The sequence below is a fragment of the Myotis lucifugus genome, unplaced genomic scaffold, assembly GCF_000147115.1.
Source record: "Myotis lucifugus unplaced genomic scaffold, Myoluc2.0 scaffold_110, whole genome shotgun sequence".
NCBI lineage: Eukaryota > Metazoa > Chordata > Mammalia > Chiroptera > Vespertilionidae > Myotis > Myotis lucifugus.
In genome coordinates, this window is record NW_005871158.1 from 340,437 (window position 1) to 360,562 (window position 20,126).

Genomic DNA, 20,126 nt, shown 5'->3' on the forward strand with positions numbered 1-20,126 from the left:
GCCGATGGGGAGGTTATGGCTCTACCCTGTCACACACAGAGCAGGGCTGTGGGGGGGGGGGGGGTTGGGGCGCTGCACCCTGTCACACACAGAGCAGGGGCCATCAGGGGGTTGAGCGCTGCCCCCTGTCACGCTGATCCAGTGCCAAGAGGGCTCGCAGCTCCGCTGATCCCAGTGCTGGGAGGCATATTACCCTTTTACTATATAGGATAGAGGCCTGGGGCCGGCTGGTTTGCCTGAAGGGTGTCCTGGATCAGGGTGGGGGTCCCCGCTGGGGTGCCTGGCCAGCCTGGATGAGGGGATGATGGCTGTTTGCAGCTGGTCACACACCCTTCAGGGTGGGGGTCCCCACTGGGGTGCCTGGCCAGTCTGGGTGAGGGGCTGAGGGCTGCTTTCAGGCTGGCGGTTGTTGACTGAAGCTCCCAACCGCTCCTTTTTTTTCTCTTTTTTTTAATTTATTCTGGGCCAGCTTTAGCTCTGGCTCTAGCTCTGAGGCTTCGTATCTGGTTTGTTTGCTGTTCTATAATCGAAACAATGTATAACTCCAGCTCTGAGATTCCGGCCGGCTGAAAGCTGGTTTCTAGGGTTTTGTTTAGCTTCTATAGTTGTTAGAATGTTTCAAACTGCCAGCTCAGAGGCCGGCAAGTCAGGCGGGGAACGTTGGAGTCTGCAGTCACTGGAGCAAGCAAGCCTCATGTTCGCTTCCAGCTGCCTGGCTGCCGGCTGCCATCTTGGCTGACAGTTAATTTGCATAAAGATATGCTGATTAGCCAATGGGAAGGGTAGTGGTCGTACGCTAATTACCATGTTTCTCTTTTATTAGTGTAGATTAATGATAAGAGGCCTGGTGCACGAACTCCCTGCTTTGCAAGGGAAGGGGGTTGTCCCTCAGCCTAGCCTGCACCCTTTCCAATCTGGGACCCCTCAAGGGATGTCCAACTGCCGGTTTAAACTTCTCTTTCACAATCCAGGACTGCTGGCTCCCAACCACTTGCTCACCTGCCTGCCTGCCTGATTGCCCCTAACCACTTCTGCCTACCAGCCTGATCACCCCCTAACCACTCCCCTTCCAGCATGATCGATGCCTAACTGCTCCCCAGCTAGCCTGGTTGCCCCCAACTGCCTCCCCTGCTGGCCTGATTGTCCCCAACTGCCTCCCCTGCTGGCCTGATTGCCCACAACTGCCTTTCCCTGCTGGCCATCTTATTGTGGCCATCTCGTAACCACATGGTGGCAGCCATCTTTGACCAAATGGGGGTGGCCATCTTTGTGTGATGGCATAATGGTCAATTTGCATATTACCTCTTTATTATATAGGGTATTTTTTACAGGATTCAGAAGAAAGAGTATATAATGAAAAGCAAGTGACATGCTTACCCTGATCCCACCCACTTCTCCTGAGTAGGAACTGATATTATTTCTTTGAGGGTTCCCATAGGTACACATACCTATGATTACACACAGCAATTACCTTTTTTCCAGTAAACACATTATACACTTCTTGTGTTCCTCCTTTATTCACTTTACAATGTATTTTCAACATTGTTGTATATTTATAAAAATAGAGCTGAATTCTCTACTTACTGGCTGCATAATATTCCAGCATGTGCACATGTTTAATTATATTACCAATTTATATCAATGAATATTTTTGTAGTTTCCAATCTTTTGTCATTTAAAGCGATAAGTCGATGAATTGTTTGTAAGTATATTTATTTAAATGTGCATATTTCATAAAGTAAACATGCTATATCAAAGCATAGGAGCATTAATTCTATCTAATGAGGGCTAGGCATTGATATCCTTTAGTAGGCACCTTTTTTTGTTTAAGACTTGGATGAATGAAATTGAAAAGAATACACACTAAAAACAAGCTATAGCTTATATCCACATTCAATAATTTCTTTCCAAGGAGAATTATTTCTTTTTAAACTCTGAGTCTATGCCTTTCATAATATTACCAATAAGTTTACCAGGATCACACAATATTGAAGTGAGCTCAGTGCCAATTCTATCTATGGTTTTTGCAGTCCATTGACCACTATCAATCCAATTTCTCACACGATTGATCTCTGCATTTATCTCTTCAGATTTCTTTTTAAATCCTTCTCTAAGCAGATCTTCTTGAATCTTAAAAAGAAATGAGAATGGAAATAAAACATTTTAAACTCCCATGTTTTTCAAGAATTTCACTTTCTATTTAAGAACTCTTTCTTTTCACTCTTAAAATTGTTCTCTCTTACACAATCAAGGATAATTTTGCAACAAAAAAAATAATCCTGTCTTGGACCTAAACACTGAAAGAAAGCATAGTTTACAGTCTTACAAATATTCATATATCCTTAGGGTTTTGCTAGGATGCTAAGCCTGGCTTGAGGACAAATGCAATGTGTGCCAGTGTCTCAATATCAGTTGAGAAGTAACCTTGGTCTGCTGGCACCAATTCTCAGTCCCACTTGGAATAATGGGGCCAATCAAATGTAGAAATAATGGGAAATTATACATTGTTCTAGAATCTTATTATAAACACATACAGATAGCCAATCAGGAATTCTTCCTCTGCCATATGATAACTTGGGTAGACGCTCCATACCTGGGAACAGTGCAGCAAATTTGAAGCTGTCATATCTCTGTATTTTTAATCTGGACATTTCTGATAGTTTATTGTCAGCATAGATTTACCTTAAAGTCTTTGGAAGGTAGCAGGGTTCCTGATAATAGGCAATGATCTTGGTAAAGCAAACCAGTTGGTGGTCATAATAAAAATATACCTATTTATTCAGGCAAAATAAGTCATTTTAAAATAACCCAAAATCACACCTCAGAACCTATTTATATTGTCCAAATATTCAAAGGTGAGATGCTTGTCCTGACTACTCCAGAGTGTATGCACAGAGTAGATTTCAAAGATACTTTTTACAAAGAAAGGGAACAAAGGGAAGATTCAAGGTTTTAACAAATCACAAGTAGTAAATGGCAATGGTGTTTCCTCCATGGTCTTCCTGTAACATTCTCCATCCCACCTTAAGTACCAGACAATGACCATGGAGCACTACTGAGGCCATAGCAGGGCTTACCTTCAATTTATGCTCCAACATCATATTCTGCTCTCTTAATAAATTCTCTCTGTCCCTCTCCAGCTTCTCCTTTATTTGCAATATATTTTCCTCGATACTCCTCTTCTGTGCCTCCATCTGCTGCTGCTGCTCCTGTAGTTTCTGTCTCAGCAGCTCCTGTTCCTTCTCAGCTGCCTCCTTCTTGGCCGGCTCTGCTGCCCCAGGGAGGTTTGACAGAGGGAAGAAAATTAGGTGAGGACTAATCTCTACCTTCCTGAGCTCTGAGAACAAAACAAACTGGTAAGGGAGGTGGAAGACTCTGAACTGCTCCCTTGCCACACCATCAATGACACATTTCAGAGTGTGATGGGAAAGGCCCTGGCTGGCTGATATGTCTTGATGTTTTCAGAGTTAGAGAGTGTCCCACAGAAGGAGAGAAAGCTCCTTGTGTCAGGAGGTTTTGTTCTCACAGCTGTCAAAGGACAGTGCAGGTACCTGCCACCCATTGTGAGCCCAGCCCTGCCCCTTACCTGCCATGGCCTTCTCTCCGTCCGTGAGCACTTTGTCTGCCTGCAGGATGGAATTCTCTATTGCTGCCTGCGACTGCAGGAACCTCTGTAGAACCTCATGTGCCTGAGGGGACAAGAAGGAACAAAGAACTTAATTTCCACTGGGAAGAATAGGCTTCACAATAACAATGTCCAGATTATTTTTTCTTCCTAAATAAAACTGCATCATGTCTCCACACGGTTTCCAATCTCGTTAGAGAGACCAGAAGCTTTTCATACCCCTGAAGTCTCTCCCCTAGTGCTACATTCTTCTATTCACTCTACATTCCAGCCAGTGAGAACCATGTTCAGTTCTGCACAACCACTGTCTCTGGTGCTTTTGTATAGTTGCCTCCCAGGGAGAAATGTTAACTCCAATTAGTGTTGCTGTTTTCCTCTGCCATTTGCTGGTTGTTTCTTTAAGCAAGTCCTTTTAATCCATCTCTGCCTCTCAGTTCAGATGTGTGAAATGTTCACAAAATGTATAGATGCCTCTTAATATTACTTGAAGCATAAAATTAAAATTCTCAGGAAAGAACTGAATATTATGTCTTAACAATAAAAGTTCAATAAATATTAATTGCATTATTATCATTATTATTTTGATATTATTACTTGTTTCTGTCACCTATGAAACCAACTATCTCAGTTTCATAAGTATTTTAATGCTATATGCAATTGTGTACGTGTTTGAGTTCCTTTTCTCTGTTGATCAGCCTTGAATACAAAAACTCTGACTTTAACTTGTAAATTGTTTGCCTTTAACACACTGAATGCCATTTTGTTGGATGGAAAAAATGATTATTTCCCTTATATCTTACTTGGATTTCAGAAATCCATATTCATTTCTGAGAATGGTTATTATGACTCTTCTCAGGAAAAAAGATGAAATAACCTTAAATGCTAAAACAGTCCTGATATTACCCACAACTGGTGCTATACTCTCTGATTTCCAGGAGACTCTCTTGACTTTAATCTGGAGGATCCCTACACTCCCCTTATTCCTCACCTTCACTCCTTTCCTGGGCACTTGCCAGTAGTCCTGTTCAATCCTTTCCTTTGTTTCCATGTAGAGCTTGTGACCACCAGGAATAGAAAAAATGCCTGCTGAAATACCTTCCATCAGGGACATGGAAAGCTGCTCAAGTTGTTCCTGGCAGAATTTAACAGATGCCTCTTCGTTCTGCAGCAAGAACTCATCCTTCTTATCCTTTATGATTTCCTACAAGGGAAGTATAGAGGGCTGTCACCAGGAGAAAGGAACAGGGGAGAAAAAACTCCAAAGAACCTGATGGACGGAAGCCTAGCTGTGGTTCTTATGAGAAAAGCATTCTGTTGGAGAAGGACTTGGAATAAAACAAGAATTACAAGGCTTCCTTTACTCACAACCCTGAAAATTCCACGGAGGCAGGGGAAATCTTCTAATCCCCTTGGGTCTCAGGTTCTTCATCCAAAATGTTGGTATTGAATTACTTTATCTCCATGGCTCCTTGCAGCTGTAAATTTTGTTAATTCAATCTTCAATGACATAATGATACAACAAGGAGCCTGGAGTTGAAAACAGCCTGGTATGAGGGTCTGTTAAGAGACATTTGATTCCTGAGAATGGGGATAGTGAGCTCAAGAAAATGACTAGCCAAGGAATGACTTTTGGGTCTTCAATACTTTATTGAATTAAAATAAGTATTCAGTTCAGAAAGATGTCTATGGTAACTATGCATCAGAGATTGGAGAAATTTTTGGATAAAGTACTGAAGTTTGGTGATTAGGGTGCGACAAAAATGCAATGTTTTTAAATTGTATCCCTCGAAATCCAGACTACTAAATCCATGAGTAAGAGAAGAGGACTGGAGTCAGAAAAGCTCTTCTAGGCTTCATTTTTCAAGGGAAGATTCACAAAGGATAAATAAATACTATGACAAAGTACCACAAGATTCTTCAGGAACGCCTGGTTGTCATCCTTGAAGGAGTGCTCCATGAAGATCGCAATGGCTTCCTTCTCACAGGCTGCATGCAGGTCCAGCAGCTCCTGCAGCGTGTCTGTGGGGAAGCTCACTCTCTGGGCCATCTGCTCTCTGTAATGATTGGCTGCCTTTTGAATGGCCCCAGAGTTCTCAAGCTGGGCCAGTGTTGTAACCGCATTCTCCAAACAAGGCACTGCACCACTGTTGATGGCATCCACATAAGTCACCACCAGAGTCCTTAGCCCTAATAAGCCAGGAAATTTAAGGGATAAATATCAGTTTATCACTCAACGGGATCTATGGTTCACACTGTTAACGTAAAAAAACCATTGAAAACCTGTAAAGAATTTTTGAGTTTATTTGAGCCAAACTGTCGACATATGTCGGGAAGCAGAACCTCAACGAATTGAGATAGTGCTCCGGAGAATGGCAGGGTTACATCCGTATTTATACATGAAATTCATTGGTGACAGATTTAAGGAGGTGGGATTAAACGAAGCGGGGAAACCTCTGTGCTAGGATAAAAAGTAAAATGATGGACACATACTTAGGTGGGTGCAGGATCAATTAACATGATAATGAAGGAATTTGTGGTATCTGTCCTGGCGCCCAGAACATTTGGTTGTGCCCCAGGGGCTCCAGAAAAAGGGAAGTTACAAGTTACCCAGACATTTCAAGGGTATGTTATCTTAGAGGCAAAAAGGCAAATGGGCTCAGTAAGGATGAAAGTTGATCTTGTTAGTGAAGATACTGGCCTAGGACAAAACTGCCCACCATAACTGCTTTTAGTTAAAGTTTAATTTCAGACCATCCTTTGTGGTTATTTTAGGTCTCTGAGTCTGCCAGGCTGCCACACAGGCCTTCCCTGAGCTTGTCAGGTCAGCGTGTGGCCCCTTTCATCCACAACACTCTACATTTCTAAATCTCTCTGTCTTTTTGTCTCTCACTTACAAAAACTCATACACACACACACAAACACACACACACACACACACACACACACACACACACACTACATCCTTCTACTATTGTTGGACTATGCAGTTAGCTAGATATTAACAGGAGACCAGGGAGCCAATGGAATCAGACATCTGATAAAGCCTGATTAAGTAGGAAATAACAGCCTTAGAGTCAAGCTGGGGAGTCCACCCAACTACCCAGAATGGGAGAAAAATGGTGCAGAGGGAGATCCTTTACAAAGTACCTGCACTATAAGAACCAAATGACCAAGCAAAACTATGACGTATGTGCAATTGGAGCCAAAATTCGGACCATAAATGGGGGAGAACAAAACTGGGAAAATCTGCAAGAAAGATTGCATAGGGAAAAGGCACAAGCCCTGAAGAAGACAGGAAAGAGATTGGGAGGAGAAACCAAGATGGCAGCATAGGTAAACACCGGAGTTTGCTGCCTCGCACAACCACTTCAAAAATACAACTAAAAGACAGAACGGACATCACCCAGAACCACAGGAAGGCTGGCTGAGCGGAAATTCTACAACTAGAAGGAAAGAGAAAAGCATACTGAGACTCAGAGGAGGCACGATGCGGAAGTAAAATACTAAGGTACAGAGGCACATGCGGAGCGGGCTAGCGGCTGAGGGCGCAGTTGTCTTTTTCAATCGGGAGGGAGTCTCAGGCTCTGAGCTCCAGTTCTGGGCGAGTCTCTGGGGACCTAGACTCATACGGGAGAAGCAGGACTGTCTGGCATCGGTCAGAACTCAAGGGCAGCAATTGCTGGGACACTGAGAGGCGGGGCCTGCTCCGCCCGCCCTTTTGACCCCCTGGGACCCGCCCCGCCCAAGCCTTGCAGGGAGGCGTTTGATGGATACCCTCAGGCAGAGGCTAGATTAGCACCTCCCTAGAGCTCCAGGACAGAAGTTCTCCCACTGCAGACACAGCTGACTCTCACAGCCATTGGCCTGGAGGTCAACCCCTCCCAGTGTTACTTACAACAATCAAGGCTTAACTACAACAAGACTGTGCACAAAGACCACAAGGGGGAACACCAAGAGTGTCCTCCTCAGGTAATTGGGGAGGCTGAACCACTGGGCCCTAGAGGACACTTAGCACAGAAAACCACTTTATCAACACAAGGAAGCATAAAAAATGTGGAGACAAAGAAACAGGACACAAATGACAGAAATGGAGGAAAGCAAACTGCTGGATATAGAGTTCAAAACCACACTTTTAAGGTTTTTCAAGAACTGTCTAGAACAGCCGTGGGGCAAAGTATGGCCCGCGGGCTGGATCCGGCCCATTTGAAATGAATAAAACTAAAAAAAAAAAAAGACCGTACCCTTTTATGTAATGATGTTTACTTTGAATTTATATTAGTTCACACAAACACTCAATCCATGCTTTTGTTCCGGCCCTCCGGTCCAGTTTAAGAACCCATTGTGGCCCTCGAGTCAAAAAGTTTGCCCACCCCTGGTCTAGAAGCTGCCGATAAATTTAGTAAGACCCTCGAAAAGACTGGTGAGACCGCCGATAAATGTAGTGAGATCCTCAAGAAATCTAGTGAGACCCTCGATGTTGTGATAAAGAACCAACTAGAAATTAAGCATACACTGACTGAAAGAAAGAATATTATACAGACTCCCAACAGCAGACCAGAGGAGCGCAAGAATCAAGTCAAAGATTTGAAATACAAAGAAGCAAAAAACACCCAAGTAGAAAAGCAAAATGAAAAAAGAATCCAAAAATACGAAGATAGTGTAAGGAGCCTCTGGGACAGCTTCAAGTGTACCAACATCAGAATTATAGGGGTGCCAGAAGAAGAGAGAAAGCAAGATATTGAAAACCTATTTGAAGAAATAATGATAGAAAACTTCCCCTACCTGGTGAAAGAAATAGACTTCCAAGTCCAGGAAGCGCATAGAACCCCAAACAAAAGGAATCCAAAGAGGACCACACCAAGACACATCATAATTAAAATGCCAAGAGCAAAAAACAAAGAGAGTATCCTAAAAGTAGCAAGAGAAAGAAAGTCAGTTACCTACAAGGGAGTACCCATACGACTGTCAGCTGATTTCTCAACAGAAACTTTGCAGGCCAGAAGGGAGTGGCAAGAAATATTCAAAGTGATGAATACCAAGAACCTACAACCAAGATTACTTTATCCAGCAAAGTTATCATTCAGAATTGAAGGTCAGATAAAGAGCTTCACAGATAAGAAAAAGCTAAAGGAGTTCATCATCACCAAACCAGTATTATATGAAATGCTGAAAGGTATCCTTTAAGAAGAGGAAGAAGAAGAAGAAGGTAAAGATACAAATTATGAACAACAAATACACATCTATCAACAAGTGAATCTAAAAATCAAGTGAATAAATAATCTGATGAACAGAATGAACTGGTGATTATAATAGAATCAGGGGCATAGAAAGGGAATGGACTGACTATTCTTGGGGGGGGATAGGGGTGTGGGGGATGTGAGAAGAGACTAGACAAAAATCGCGCACCTATGGATGAGGACAGTGGGTGGGGTGTGAGGGTGGAGGGTGGGGTGGGAACTGGGTGGAGTGGAGTTATGGGGGGAAAAAAGAGGAACAAATGTAATAATCTGAACAATAAAGATTTAATAATAAAAAAAGAAAGGTATTGGATAGTTTTTAAGAAAGCCTGCTCTTTCTCAAACCCAAATATATATGGGGAAGGTTCACAAACACCTCAGGGCAGTAGCTGCCCTCTAGTCTGCCAGCTCTTTGTCTCCCTAAGAGTATACTTTGCTTTTCACTTTAATAAACCTTGCCATTATCGTGTAAAACTCCTCCTACAAGAGAGTCCCTGAAATTCCTTTCACACAACACCACAGAAGAACATATTTCCTCCAGTAACACTATGGTTTTATTGACTCTTAATTTGTATGTTTCTTCTGACCACAAGGCTAAAATAATTCAGTATCAACCTTTATCTAACATTCTAAAGGATATCTGGAAACATAATTTCCTATTAAAAATCTTAGAAGCAAATTATTTACATAGGTAGACAGATGAGGTAAGGTAAATGTGATTCTATTTTTTTTCCTAATTATGCAGAGTCCAGTAAATTTTCAGAGCTTTATGGGCTAAGGTGCATTGTTAAATTGCTCTAACCCCCAAAAATATCTTTTGTATTCTCCTTGCAAATCACATTCATAATAAAGAACTTCAATTGAGGAAACAGTGTATTCTGTTTTTATCCCCAGTTAGTGATTCATTATTAGTAGAAGACTTTTTATATGTATGGATGCTGCAGATTTAGCTGTCAATGGTTGTAATTTTAGAGAGGAATTTATAATCACCCAAGTATACATGTGTGACAAGTATACATGTGTCTTCGTTGAGTATGAATATCTGTAGACCCATAATTCTATGTAGAATCAAACACAAATCCTGGAGAACACATCCTATAATATATTCAACAAATATCAGGCCCCACAAAATGTGAAATGGAGACTCACGTTTCCCAGTGACTGTGATTCCCTCCCTGAGGGTCTTGGTCCTCGCCTGGGTGAGGATGTAAGAACAGAAGTTCTTTGTTTGTTCCTGAAATTTAGGATTCAGTTGGTTGTCTACAACCTTCTCAATATGGGCTAGGAGTTCTTCATCATTTGTTGGCCGGTCAAAGACAAAACACTTCCTTCTTGGAAAGAAATGGCGGATGCACTCTCTAGAGAGATTAGATATTTGAGCTTTGGGATTCTGGCCTGAAAGATTAAAACAAACAAAAACAGATATTACAGTAGGAGCAGTCTGAGGACAAGGGACCTAAAGATTTTTATGACAGGGACTTTTGTATCTTTGCCCTATTCTATCTGTATAACTTGTGTTTATAACTCCTTTAGCATAGCTATCCATTCAAATGCTTCTTTAACATCAAATTTACCAATGATGCAACTCTGGAGAAAAAATTTGGAAGAGAAAAAACATGATTTAAAAAGAACTACAACAACCTATTGCTATTATTGGACCTAAAAATAGAGTATTGTCTATATTGTCAATATTAGCTACTGAATGAATAACAGAAACATGGGTCAAATGTAAGTTTTTGGTCTACTTGATCCCATGGGGAAATGAAGCTATAGATCAAAATGAAGAGCCCAAGCAAGACTTAATGAAGCAATGTTAGAAATAACATCAGATTATCTAAGGAAAACTGTTTAGATGCTAAAAATAATCTGTACAGCATTAGCTTTTAAAAAAATAAAAACCTTTGAAGACTGAAGAGTAAATGAAGCTAAAACATAATTTTAAGATATCACCATTAGTCTCTACATTCTTTAAGGTAAAGAAGTATATTTCATTTGATAGCTTTGCTGTTCTGTATAGCCCATTTCTCATTGTTTTGAGAAACAGTAAATACAAACATGAAATCAAGAGTGTATAAATCAGAAGTGGTATTTCTTTCACAGGTTCATCAGATACCTTCATGCCCATGTAAATGTAACCCATTCAAATATTTTTATTATTTTAGCAAGGGTAAATATGTGGAAATTGGGGGGGGGGAACTATGATACAGATAGAATTAACATAATTAAAATAATGCCCAAAGGAATCTATGGAGTCAACACAATCCCTGTCAAAATACCAAAGGTGTTTTCACAACACCACAAAATATAATCCAAAAACTTATATGAAAGCATAAATGATCCCAAATAGCCACAGAAATACTGAGAAGGAAGAACAAAGTTGGAGGTATTATGCTACCTGATATCAAGCTATAATACAATGATGTGGTAATCTAAGCAGCATAGTGCTGGAATAAAAACAGACATATAGATCAATTGAACACAACAGAGTGCCCAGAAATAAACCCATGCAAATATGATCAATTAATAGATGACAAAGGAGGCAAAACAACATACAATGGGGTAAAGGCAGCCTAGCGGTGCATGATGTTGGGAAATTAGACAAATATGTGCAAAAGAAGTGAAACTACACCACCTTCTGACACCATATACAAGAATAAGCTCAAAATAGATTAAAGACTTAAATGTAAGACTCAAAACCATAAAACTACTATAATAAAACATAGACAGTAAAATCTCAGACATGAAGGCCAATACACATATGAAAAGATGTTCAACATCGCTAATCATCAGAGAAATGCAAGTTAAAACCACAATGAGATATCACCTCATGCCTGTCCGAATGGCTCTCATTAATAAATCAATAAGCAATAAGGGTTGGTGAGGGTGTGGGGGAAAAAAGGAACCATTGTGCACTGTTTGTGAGAATGTAGATTTGTGTGGCTACTATGGGAAAGAGTATGGAATCTTCTCAAAAAAATTGAAAATAGAACTGCCTTATGACCCAGTGACTTCACTTCAGGTTATGTATCCAAAGAAATCCAAAACACTAATTCAAAAGACTATATGACTCCTATATTCAATGCAGCATTATTTATGATATCCAAAATATGGAAGTAACCCAAGTGCTCAACAATAGACAAGTAGATAAACAAGAAGTGGTACATATACGCAATGGAATACTACTTGGTCATAAAAAAAGAATGAAATCATACTATTTGAGACAACATGGATGAATCTAGAGAATACTATCCTCAGTGAAATAAGTTAGACAGAGAAAGACAAATATCATTTGATTTAACTTATATGTGGATTCTAAAGAACAAAATTGAAACAGAGTAACAGATACAGAGAAAAATCGATGGCTGTGGGGGTGCGGGGGGGGGTGTGTTGGAGCACTGGGTGAAAAAGTTGAAGTACAAATACAAGTTGGTAGTTACAAAATAGTCAGGGGGATGTAAAATACAGCATAGGGAATATATTTAATAATATTGTAATAATTATGCCAGGTGGGTACTTGAAGTATAGGGGCAATCACTTTGTAAAGTATGTGATATCTAATCACTACAATATACACCAGAAAATAATACAAAATTATATTGAGTGTAAATTTTACTAGAATAATAAAATTGTTTTAAAAATAAAAATCTATGATATGAAAATTAAAATTATATTAGGATAATTATTAAAAATATCCCAAAATGTTAGATTGAAAAGATAAAACATTCTTCTTTCAGTTTATTAGAACATAAAGTCATATTTACAGATAACATATGTATAAAGACATTAGAAAGTTATATGTCCCTTTCAGAAGAATCATGTCTAATTACATGAAAAATATTTTTTCATTAGATAGGTTTTTCATTGTAATTATATGCCAAACAAGTATTTGATCAGTTGTTTTCCTCAACACAGAAAAGCAGAAGCTAAAATAATAAACATAAATATCTGCTCTTTAGAAGGCTTTAGCAACTCTGTATTCAAAGTTACAGTTGGATTCTCAGTTACAATGTGTAAAGAACAAATGGGTTATGAATAGTTTCACTCTCTTTAGGCTCTACTTTTCTCAAGTGAACTTAAACTCCAGTCCATAAAGCTTTTCAACCCATTCCCAGCCACCATTTCTGCAGACTTCTAGTCTCAAGTACAAATGCAACTCCAGATGTAATGTTTAGTACCTCCCATCTGTATTAGACCATCCACTGCCCAGCCATGCTCTATTACCTGGAATCAGCTTCAAGGCATTCTCCAAATACTCATCTGCTGTGATAGGACGACCATTTAACATCAGCTCCAGGGTGAAATTCCGTACGATCCAGATAAAGTCTGGAAAAAAAACTCACAAATTCTGCTGAATCTTCTACTCCATCTGGTGTAGGGGAGGACTTTGCCCTGATGAGTTCTGTCAGCTTTGTCACATAACTAGGACCTGGCTAAGGAAAATAAACTTTCTATCCACAATTCCCACATTTCTCTAATTAAAAGAAAGAGTATTATAAACACTCTTTTTCACTCTGGATCCTTTTGGTCTACCAAGGGCAACTAAGTGAGATGGAAGGAGAAACTGACTGGATCTCCATTCCCATTGAAGCCATGACACATGGAGGCTGGGTTCCTGGAAGGATACTGCAGCTGCTCCAGGGCCTGGTGGTTGATGGTGCTCAGGCTGTTGTAGACGAAGCTGCTACATAGCAGCACAGCCAGGGCAAAGATCCACGAGTCATTCTTAGGGTCGCCCTGGAAGTACATTAAGGCAAGACATTCAGGATTTACCCTATAGAAATTCATTCAGACACTAAGTCTAACAGTCCTTCCTTTTATTTCAGGTAATGTACTCACCGTGCAAATAAGTAAGTTTGAAGGCCAGCATATCCTATATAATAAAGAAGTAAATCGACCCTCACACCGTAACACCATCACAAGATGGTGGTGCACATAGTGGAGGTGGGGTATGGGGAGTGGGCTGGTGGCCACTCTGCATGGCTTCCACCAGGGTTCCTGTGGCCCCGTGGGGCTGCAGGTTCCCGGCGTCTGCTTCGTGTGACTTCTGCCGCTGTTTCCAAGGCCCACCACATGTGCCATGGGGGTGGGGCCCAGCGGATGCTGAGTGGGACTTGGAGGCAGGGCATCAGGGTGTCACTCCAGGACTTGGGGCCGTCCCACAGAGCACCGGCCACATGGGGAGGGACTCTGGGACTTGGGACAGTCCCATGGCATGGGGGAGGGGGGGAGGAGGGAGGAGGGGGCCCCAGTTCTTGGGCGATTTCGCACAACGGGTTACTAGTATACACATATGAGCTTTAGCAATTACAATAACATTACTTGTGACTGTGATTCTTTCATATATAAAAAGATTCTGTCATCACAGAGTTTTCTTTTTAGTGAAGCAGATGAAATAAAATAACATATAAAATAACAGCGCAGCACCTGGTGTGCTATTAGGATCAATGAACAGTGTTAGCACATATTTATTCTACATATATTTGTTGGTCATGGACTATATAAAATAGTCCATAGTTAACATAACTGGAGATATATTCAAGAAATGTTTATGGGAAGCTACTGAATTTCCACTGTTGTTAAAATTAAAAAGCAGTTTAAAATGACAAATATTACTTTCAAGGTGACTATTTCAAAGCCATGACAAACATCTGTAGCAATGAATATAACAAGAATAATATCTACAGGAGGCTTACATCATAATAACATGTATAATCATTGGAACCTGTAGCTATAATAGTAAATTAAGGGGGGGAGGGAAGAGATCAATCAAAGAACTTGTATGCCTGAATGCACAATCTATCGACACTGACAATAGCATGGTGAAGTCCTGCGGAGGGGATGGAAATGGGAAGAAAGCATCAATGGGAGAGGGGAAGGGAGACATCTGTAATACTTTCAATATTAAAGTTAAATTTTAAAAAATAGTAAATTAAAATTTACAAGTCCATCATGGAAGACCAGAGCTCTGGAAGATGGAAAATTTTACATAACATGAAGTCTTCCTCAGCATCTTGACTGAAAATTAAAGACTTCGTAGAGTGTGAATTTGAATAAATGAAGATATCCTACAGGTGGAAAGACCCACAGAAGCAAAAGTAGACATGGCAGCATACAGAGGTCTCTTCTCATAAAAGGAGAGTTGTTTGATCTGACTATTATTTACACAGCAAGATTAGTTTGATACACAAAATAAACACAAAATTTCTAAATCTTCTTTGGGTAGAAATAGACATGGCAGCATACAGAGGTCTCTTCTCATAAAAGGAGAGTTGTTTGATCTGACTATTATTTACACAGCAAGATTAGTTTGATACACAAAATAAACACAAAATTTCTAAATCTTCTTTGGGTAGAAATAGAAAGTTGTAGAAATTTAGGTACTATTTCCAAATAAGTCTCAAACAAAAGCAGAAAAGGAGAAATCATTCATTTTACCCTTCAGTAAAAAACTAAAATATCAAAAACTCATTTTAAATTTTGTTGAAAGATAAACCCATGCTTTTATAGAACCATCTCATTCAGAGGTGTCTCAAAGTCTTCCAGAATGCTTGGTGAGTACTTGGTGAACTTCACCAGAGGACTGCAGACTCATTGAGGGCAGGGCTTTTACATGGGTCACTAGTATCTACAGTACTAACTTAGAGATCGGGGAATATGGTGCTCAGCAATTGTTTACTAAATTGAATCAAATTATTTATGAGTGCCGAGAAATAGAAAAAAATTTACACAATGTACCATGACACCTCACCTGTAAATAAGAGTCAAACAAGCGAGCATTTGCCTGATATATAGTTGGATTTCTAGATTTCACAAATAGATCAAGCAGTTAAATTAAAGAGTTCATTATGAGACTATTCAGGTTGAAAACAACTTATCTGTGACTCTCTGCCTTACCTTTTCCTCGTCGCCCAGGCCCTCAGTGTCCAGAAGGACCAGAGTGCAATCAGGCTTATAGGGGTGAGGCACACACCACATCCAGATGCCCTTGGTTTCAGACTGCACCGTGGAGCCCAGAGGGAAACCTATAAAGGAAGGGGAGACCCAGCTCACAGTGACAACAGACACTCTAAGCAGCCAAGGGGCTACACAGTCAGATGTTTTGGAATAGAAATACTCCAGAATGTAAGATGGTGCTTTCTCTATTTTGTAAAAAATGCTTTACTCTGTGTGTCATCTATTTCAAATAGGAGATGAATGTTAACAGTGAGAATGTTACCCAGCAAGGGCTCACAATGAACCAGATATAAGAAAGGTTACTGAAGACCATCAAAAGGGCATTTTAAAAGAATGATCCACTAAAGATGGATAGAAGTGGATAGAAGGGAGACATCTAAAGAAAATAAATTGAGATCATATATTTTCCAGTCAAAATGATAAAAACATGGCAGAGCGTATGGGAGGGGTTATTTGCCACAATGGGATGTGAACTCACAAAAATCTTTAAACATGATGACAGATATTCAAACATCATTATATGTTGATGGGAATATTCCACAGAGAAAGCAAAACATGTTATGAGAGAGGAGGCACAATTTCAAAACCCCAGTGCTTGCACAGGTAAAAGAAGGGGTCTATGCATTAGTAGGATAGATTTTCCTGAACAGGAGAAAAACATAGAATATGGTAACAGAATACATTAAGGTAAAAATTTAGTGGTGAGAATTAGAAGATTGGTTTATTGAAATGAATTTAGCTCTTTCTTTATGTGACTAGTGAAGAAAACTACGAAAGTGTGATATAGCTGGAGTCAAAGAATTGTCCTCTGCCTGAGACACCACTCACCGTGATTCTGTCCTGCAAGCCGATTCAAGTAAGATTTCCCTGTATAATACAGTCCTACCATGGCGACGACCACCACTGGCTCAGAAATCTGGTCAAGAATCTCTAGAGCTTTCTGATTCACTGACAGCTGCTCATTGTTATTTTCCACCAGGCAAATGGGGGCCATCATGTTGGGACTAGAAGCCATGGCAACCTGCAAACCTAGAAGAACATCCCAGTAGAAATAAGATTGCAACGTTATTCTCTGAAGCAAAGTTTTGCAAAGCACCTATCATCTTAAGACAGTGTGCATGTTTTACTTTATTTCTGGCACAGTAAGCATAGGCCAAGCCCTGCAATGAAAAATTTATCTATTTTTGGTTCTGTACTTGCAGTGTATCTCTGCAAGAGCCAAAGTGTTCCCAATGCTGTGAGGACCTCAGGTTGAATGTTATTGCTGCACTAGGCAGTCACATCTTATATTGCAGGTAAGTGGCTCTACCCAATGCCAGGGTCACCACTGAGAAGCAAAGCCCTCTCATGTGAACATCCTCTCCCCAAACCTAAGTTTTAACCAGCCACTAAGAGGATAGTGAGGTGGATTCTGAGGAAGGACCTGAGACTAGGACAACCCAGGGACATGGCCAAGAATTGTGAATCCACAGGTTTCATGCATCTCTCTGTCTCATGGTCCTAGTTGTTGAGAACAGCTGTAGAACTAGTGATGAGATGACTAGTATTCATCAAAACCTGAGGTTTTAGCTTGACAATTTGGTTTGACATATGACAGACCAATAAAATGTAGTATCTATGGCTCCATTTATGATCCTGAAGAGACTGAAAAAGTTTGGGGTTTCAGAAGAGAAACAGCTTTTGATTTTTCTCCTTTTTTAGAAGTCTTCAAAATTCTTTTGGCCACAAAGTTTAACAGTCATCCCCTGTTCAGGCAAACTGAGTCATGTGATATTTATTTTGTTTTCCATAATGAAGGGTGCATCAAAATTTAAAGATAGACTTATGTTATAAAACAATAAAAAGCATATATTAATAAAACAGTCAATAAAGAATATCAAGAAGACCTCATGAATTCTGCATTCTCCATGTCCTGTTAAAAATATCCATGTGAAAATATCAAGTGGGTGTGCATAATTCCTGGACATGTCTGACCTAGGACTTTGTTAGGGAGGAGAAAGTACTTCTTATATTCCAGGAAGTGCTATGCTGGTTTGTTCTGATTTTCAGAACATACCAAGAATGAAGCTGAGCCAGGCGGTGTCCTAAGCAAGTTTTGGCCTGAGCAGTGAATTATAGCCTTGTCCAGGGGACAGCATGCTCCTTTCCCAACTTTTAAGGATGTGACTGAGAGCTGGAGGTGAAGCCACAATCATAATGCAGATCATCTGTGTTTGGTCATCTTTCTTTCCTTTTTTTTTTTCACTCAATAAACAAAGACAAGCCAGAGCTCTCTGAGCCAAGTCTGCTCTTGATAAAAAAAATAATTAAATTTTTAAAAAATCTTAAAAAATGTGTAGGAGGTGAACCTCATGGGGAATTAAAATTAAAAGCCATAGTGTATCCTAATGCACATTATAATGAGGAACATTGAGCTCATGCATGAAGAAGCTGCCTCCGGCCCCACTCCATTCCCTAATCTCTTACCTCTCCATGCACCCTTCTTTTCCTCTCCACTTGCCACTGTCCTGGTTATGTGAAGTCCTGCAAGGTTGTCACCTCACAGCTACCACTGCTCCTAATGAGGAAGCTAAAGCCAGCAACTGAGCCCTGCAGACCAGGCTACCAGGCTACAGGTGTCCCTACCTCTCCATTCCTCAGTCCATTTTGAATCAGAAATTGAGAGGTTTAAGCCCAAGATCTAGTTGCTTGCAAATGAAAGTTGAATTTGCACTTCTGTCCCACAGCTCCTCAGGTCAATGTGTCCCAGAACAAGCTCCCAGGTCCTTCTCACTCCTCCTTGCTCACTCTCCTCCTCCCACTTTTCTATTGCTAGTTTACAGAACTTAAAAAAAAAGCTGAGGAATTTTGTTTTCATTCTTACAGAGGACACAGCAAAACAATTGAATCTAAAAACAATAATTGATATAATTTTTTGGTAGGGACTAAACATTTGATAACTGTAGAATAAAAACCCGTCTTAGACCTTATAGTTATTTTTAATAGTTGATTAAAATATGTGAGAATGAAGTGTTTCATCTAAATACCACTTTATAGAATCTTTGGAATACTAAATACAGTTAATGCAATAAAGAATGTTTTAATGTTTAAATTGTATGTTAAGGATCATCTTCTCTCTGTTTTTTCACTGTCCCACAGACATCAGGGAAATGTCTGAGATGGGGAGGGGGAAGATGGAGGAAGTGACTGCAACCAGCGCTTCTTAGGAAAGGACAGGTTTGGTTCCTCAGTCACAGAAAGGACTTCAGCCCCTTCAAGCAGGTGATGTCGGATGCACTCCTCCTTCTCCCAGGCAGGGCTCTTTGTGCAGCCTGGGAGGGTGCCCAAGAGGGATCAGCCCATCCCAGGAACAAGCTGTGCTGGTTGCCGCCCTGCAGCAGCCTTCCATCCAAACAGAGGGGCTGAGCTGTTAGTACCGCGGGCCACCCCTTCTCTGCCCCCACCATCGGCCAGCTGCCTCCATGGCTGACAGTGAAGAGCCTTCGCCTCCAGTGCCAGGTGTGCTGTGCTGGAGCACGCTTTGTTATTGTTGATGTTAGTTAATGAACATGTGCAAGGAAATCCAAGTCTCTGAGCCAATTTACCTGTCTCAAACTGCAGACAGCGGATAAGTTCTCGCCTCTCCCGTCCTCCGGAGTCTGGCTCCCCAGGGTCCTCACAGTTCTCTTTAGAAGCTGAAAACTGAGCGGGATGTTATAGGCAAGCAGTTATGAGTTGGGTTGAGAAGAACCGAAAACGAAAGAACACAACCTTTTGTGGAAAGTTAAGTATTTGATTTTCATCTCCTCTCCCCCTCCGCCGAAGGCAAGCAGGATGCCATTTCTTCCACGCCCAGTTCGGAAATCCCACGCTGACAGCTCCTCCTCAAGGGGCGTGTGTTCCCCGACCCCACAGTGAACACAGAGCTTCTGGGCTGAATGTGAGCCCGTAACCGCTGGCTGAGAGAAGGCTGCAGCCTGTCCCTCAGGGGTATTTTTGTTGCTTTAATTTTATGCTTAGACTGCCTTTTCATTTCTGGCTTTTAAAAAACTCATTATTAATTCATCCTTCCTCATTATCAATAACTGTGTGCATAAGACTCCTGTTTTTCCAATCAAGAGATAATCGCTAGTATTTTGTAGCATATTTTTCCTGTGTGTGTGTGTGTGTGTGTGTGTGTGTGTGTGTGTGTGTGTTGGCTCTGTGTGGGGGGATTAAAAGGGTCCTGGGTTTATATTCTGAGTGTTTCTTAAAATAATATAAAAATACAAACTCAAAAAGTGACCATTCAAAATGAACAAAGAAATCTTAGCCATCAACAAGTTTTTGAA

The 20,126-nt window shown here is 40.6% G+C and overlaps 1 protein-coding gene across 1 annotated transcript; it reads right to left on the minus strand.

Moving 5' to 3' along the window:
* Positions 1–1,696: 1,696 nt before the first annotated feature.
* On the minus strand, positions 1,697–19,631 carry LOC102429207 (guanylate-binding protein 6-like). The gene is given in 12 exon segments (XM_014459567.2): positions 1,697–2,130; positions 3,078–3,271; positions 3,587–3,689; positions 4,614–4,826; positions 5,532–5,812; positions 10,012–10,257; positions 13,084–13,195; positions 13,197–13,281; positions 13,487–13,596; positions 15,757–15,884; positions 16,645–16,845; positions 19,401–19,631. Coding segments are annotated over 11 exon segments (1,872 nt in total). The 5' UTR covers positions 16,832–16,845; positions 19,401–19,631; the 3' UTR covers positions 1,697–1,917.
* Between the last annotated feature and the right edge of the window lie 495 nt (positions 19,632–20,126).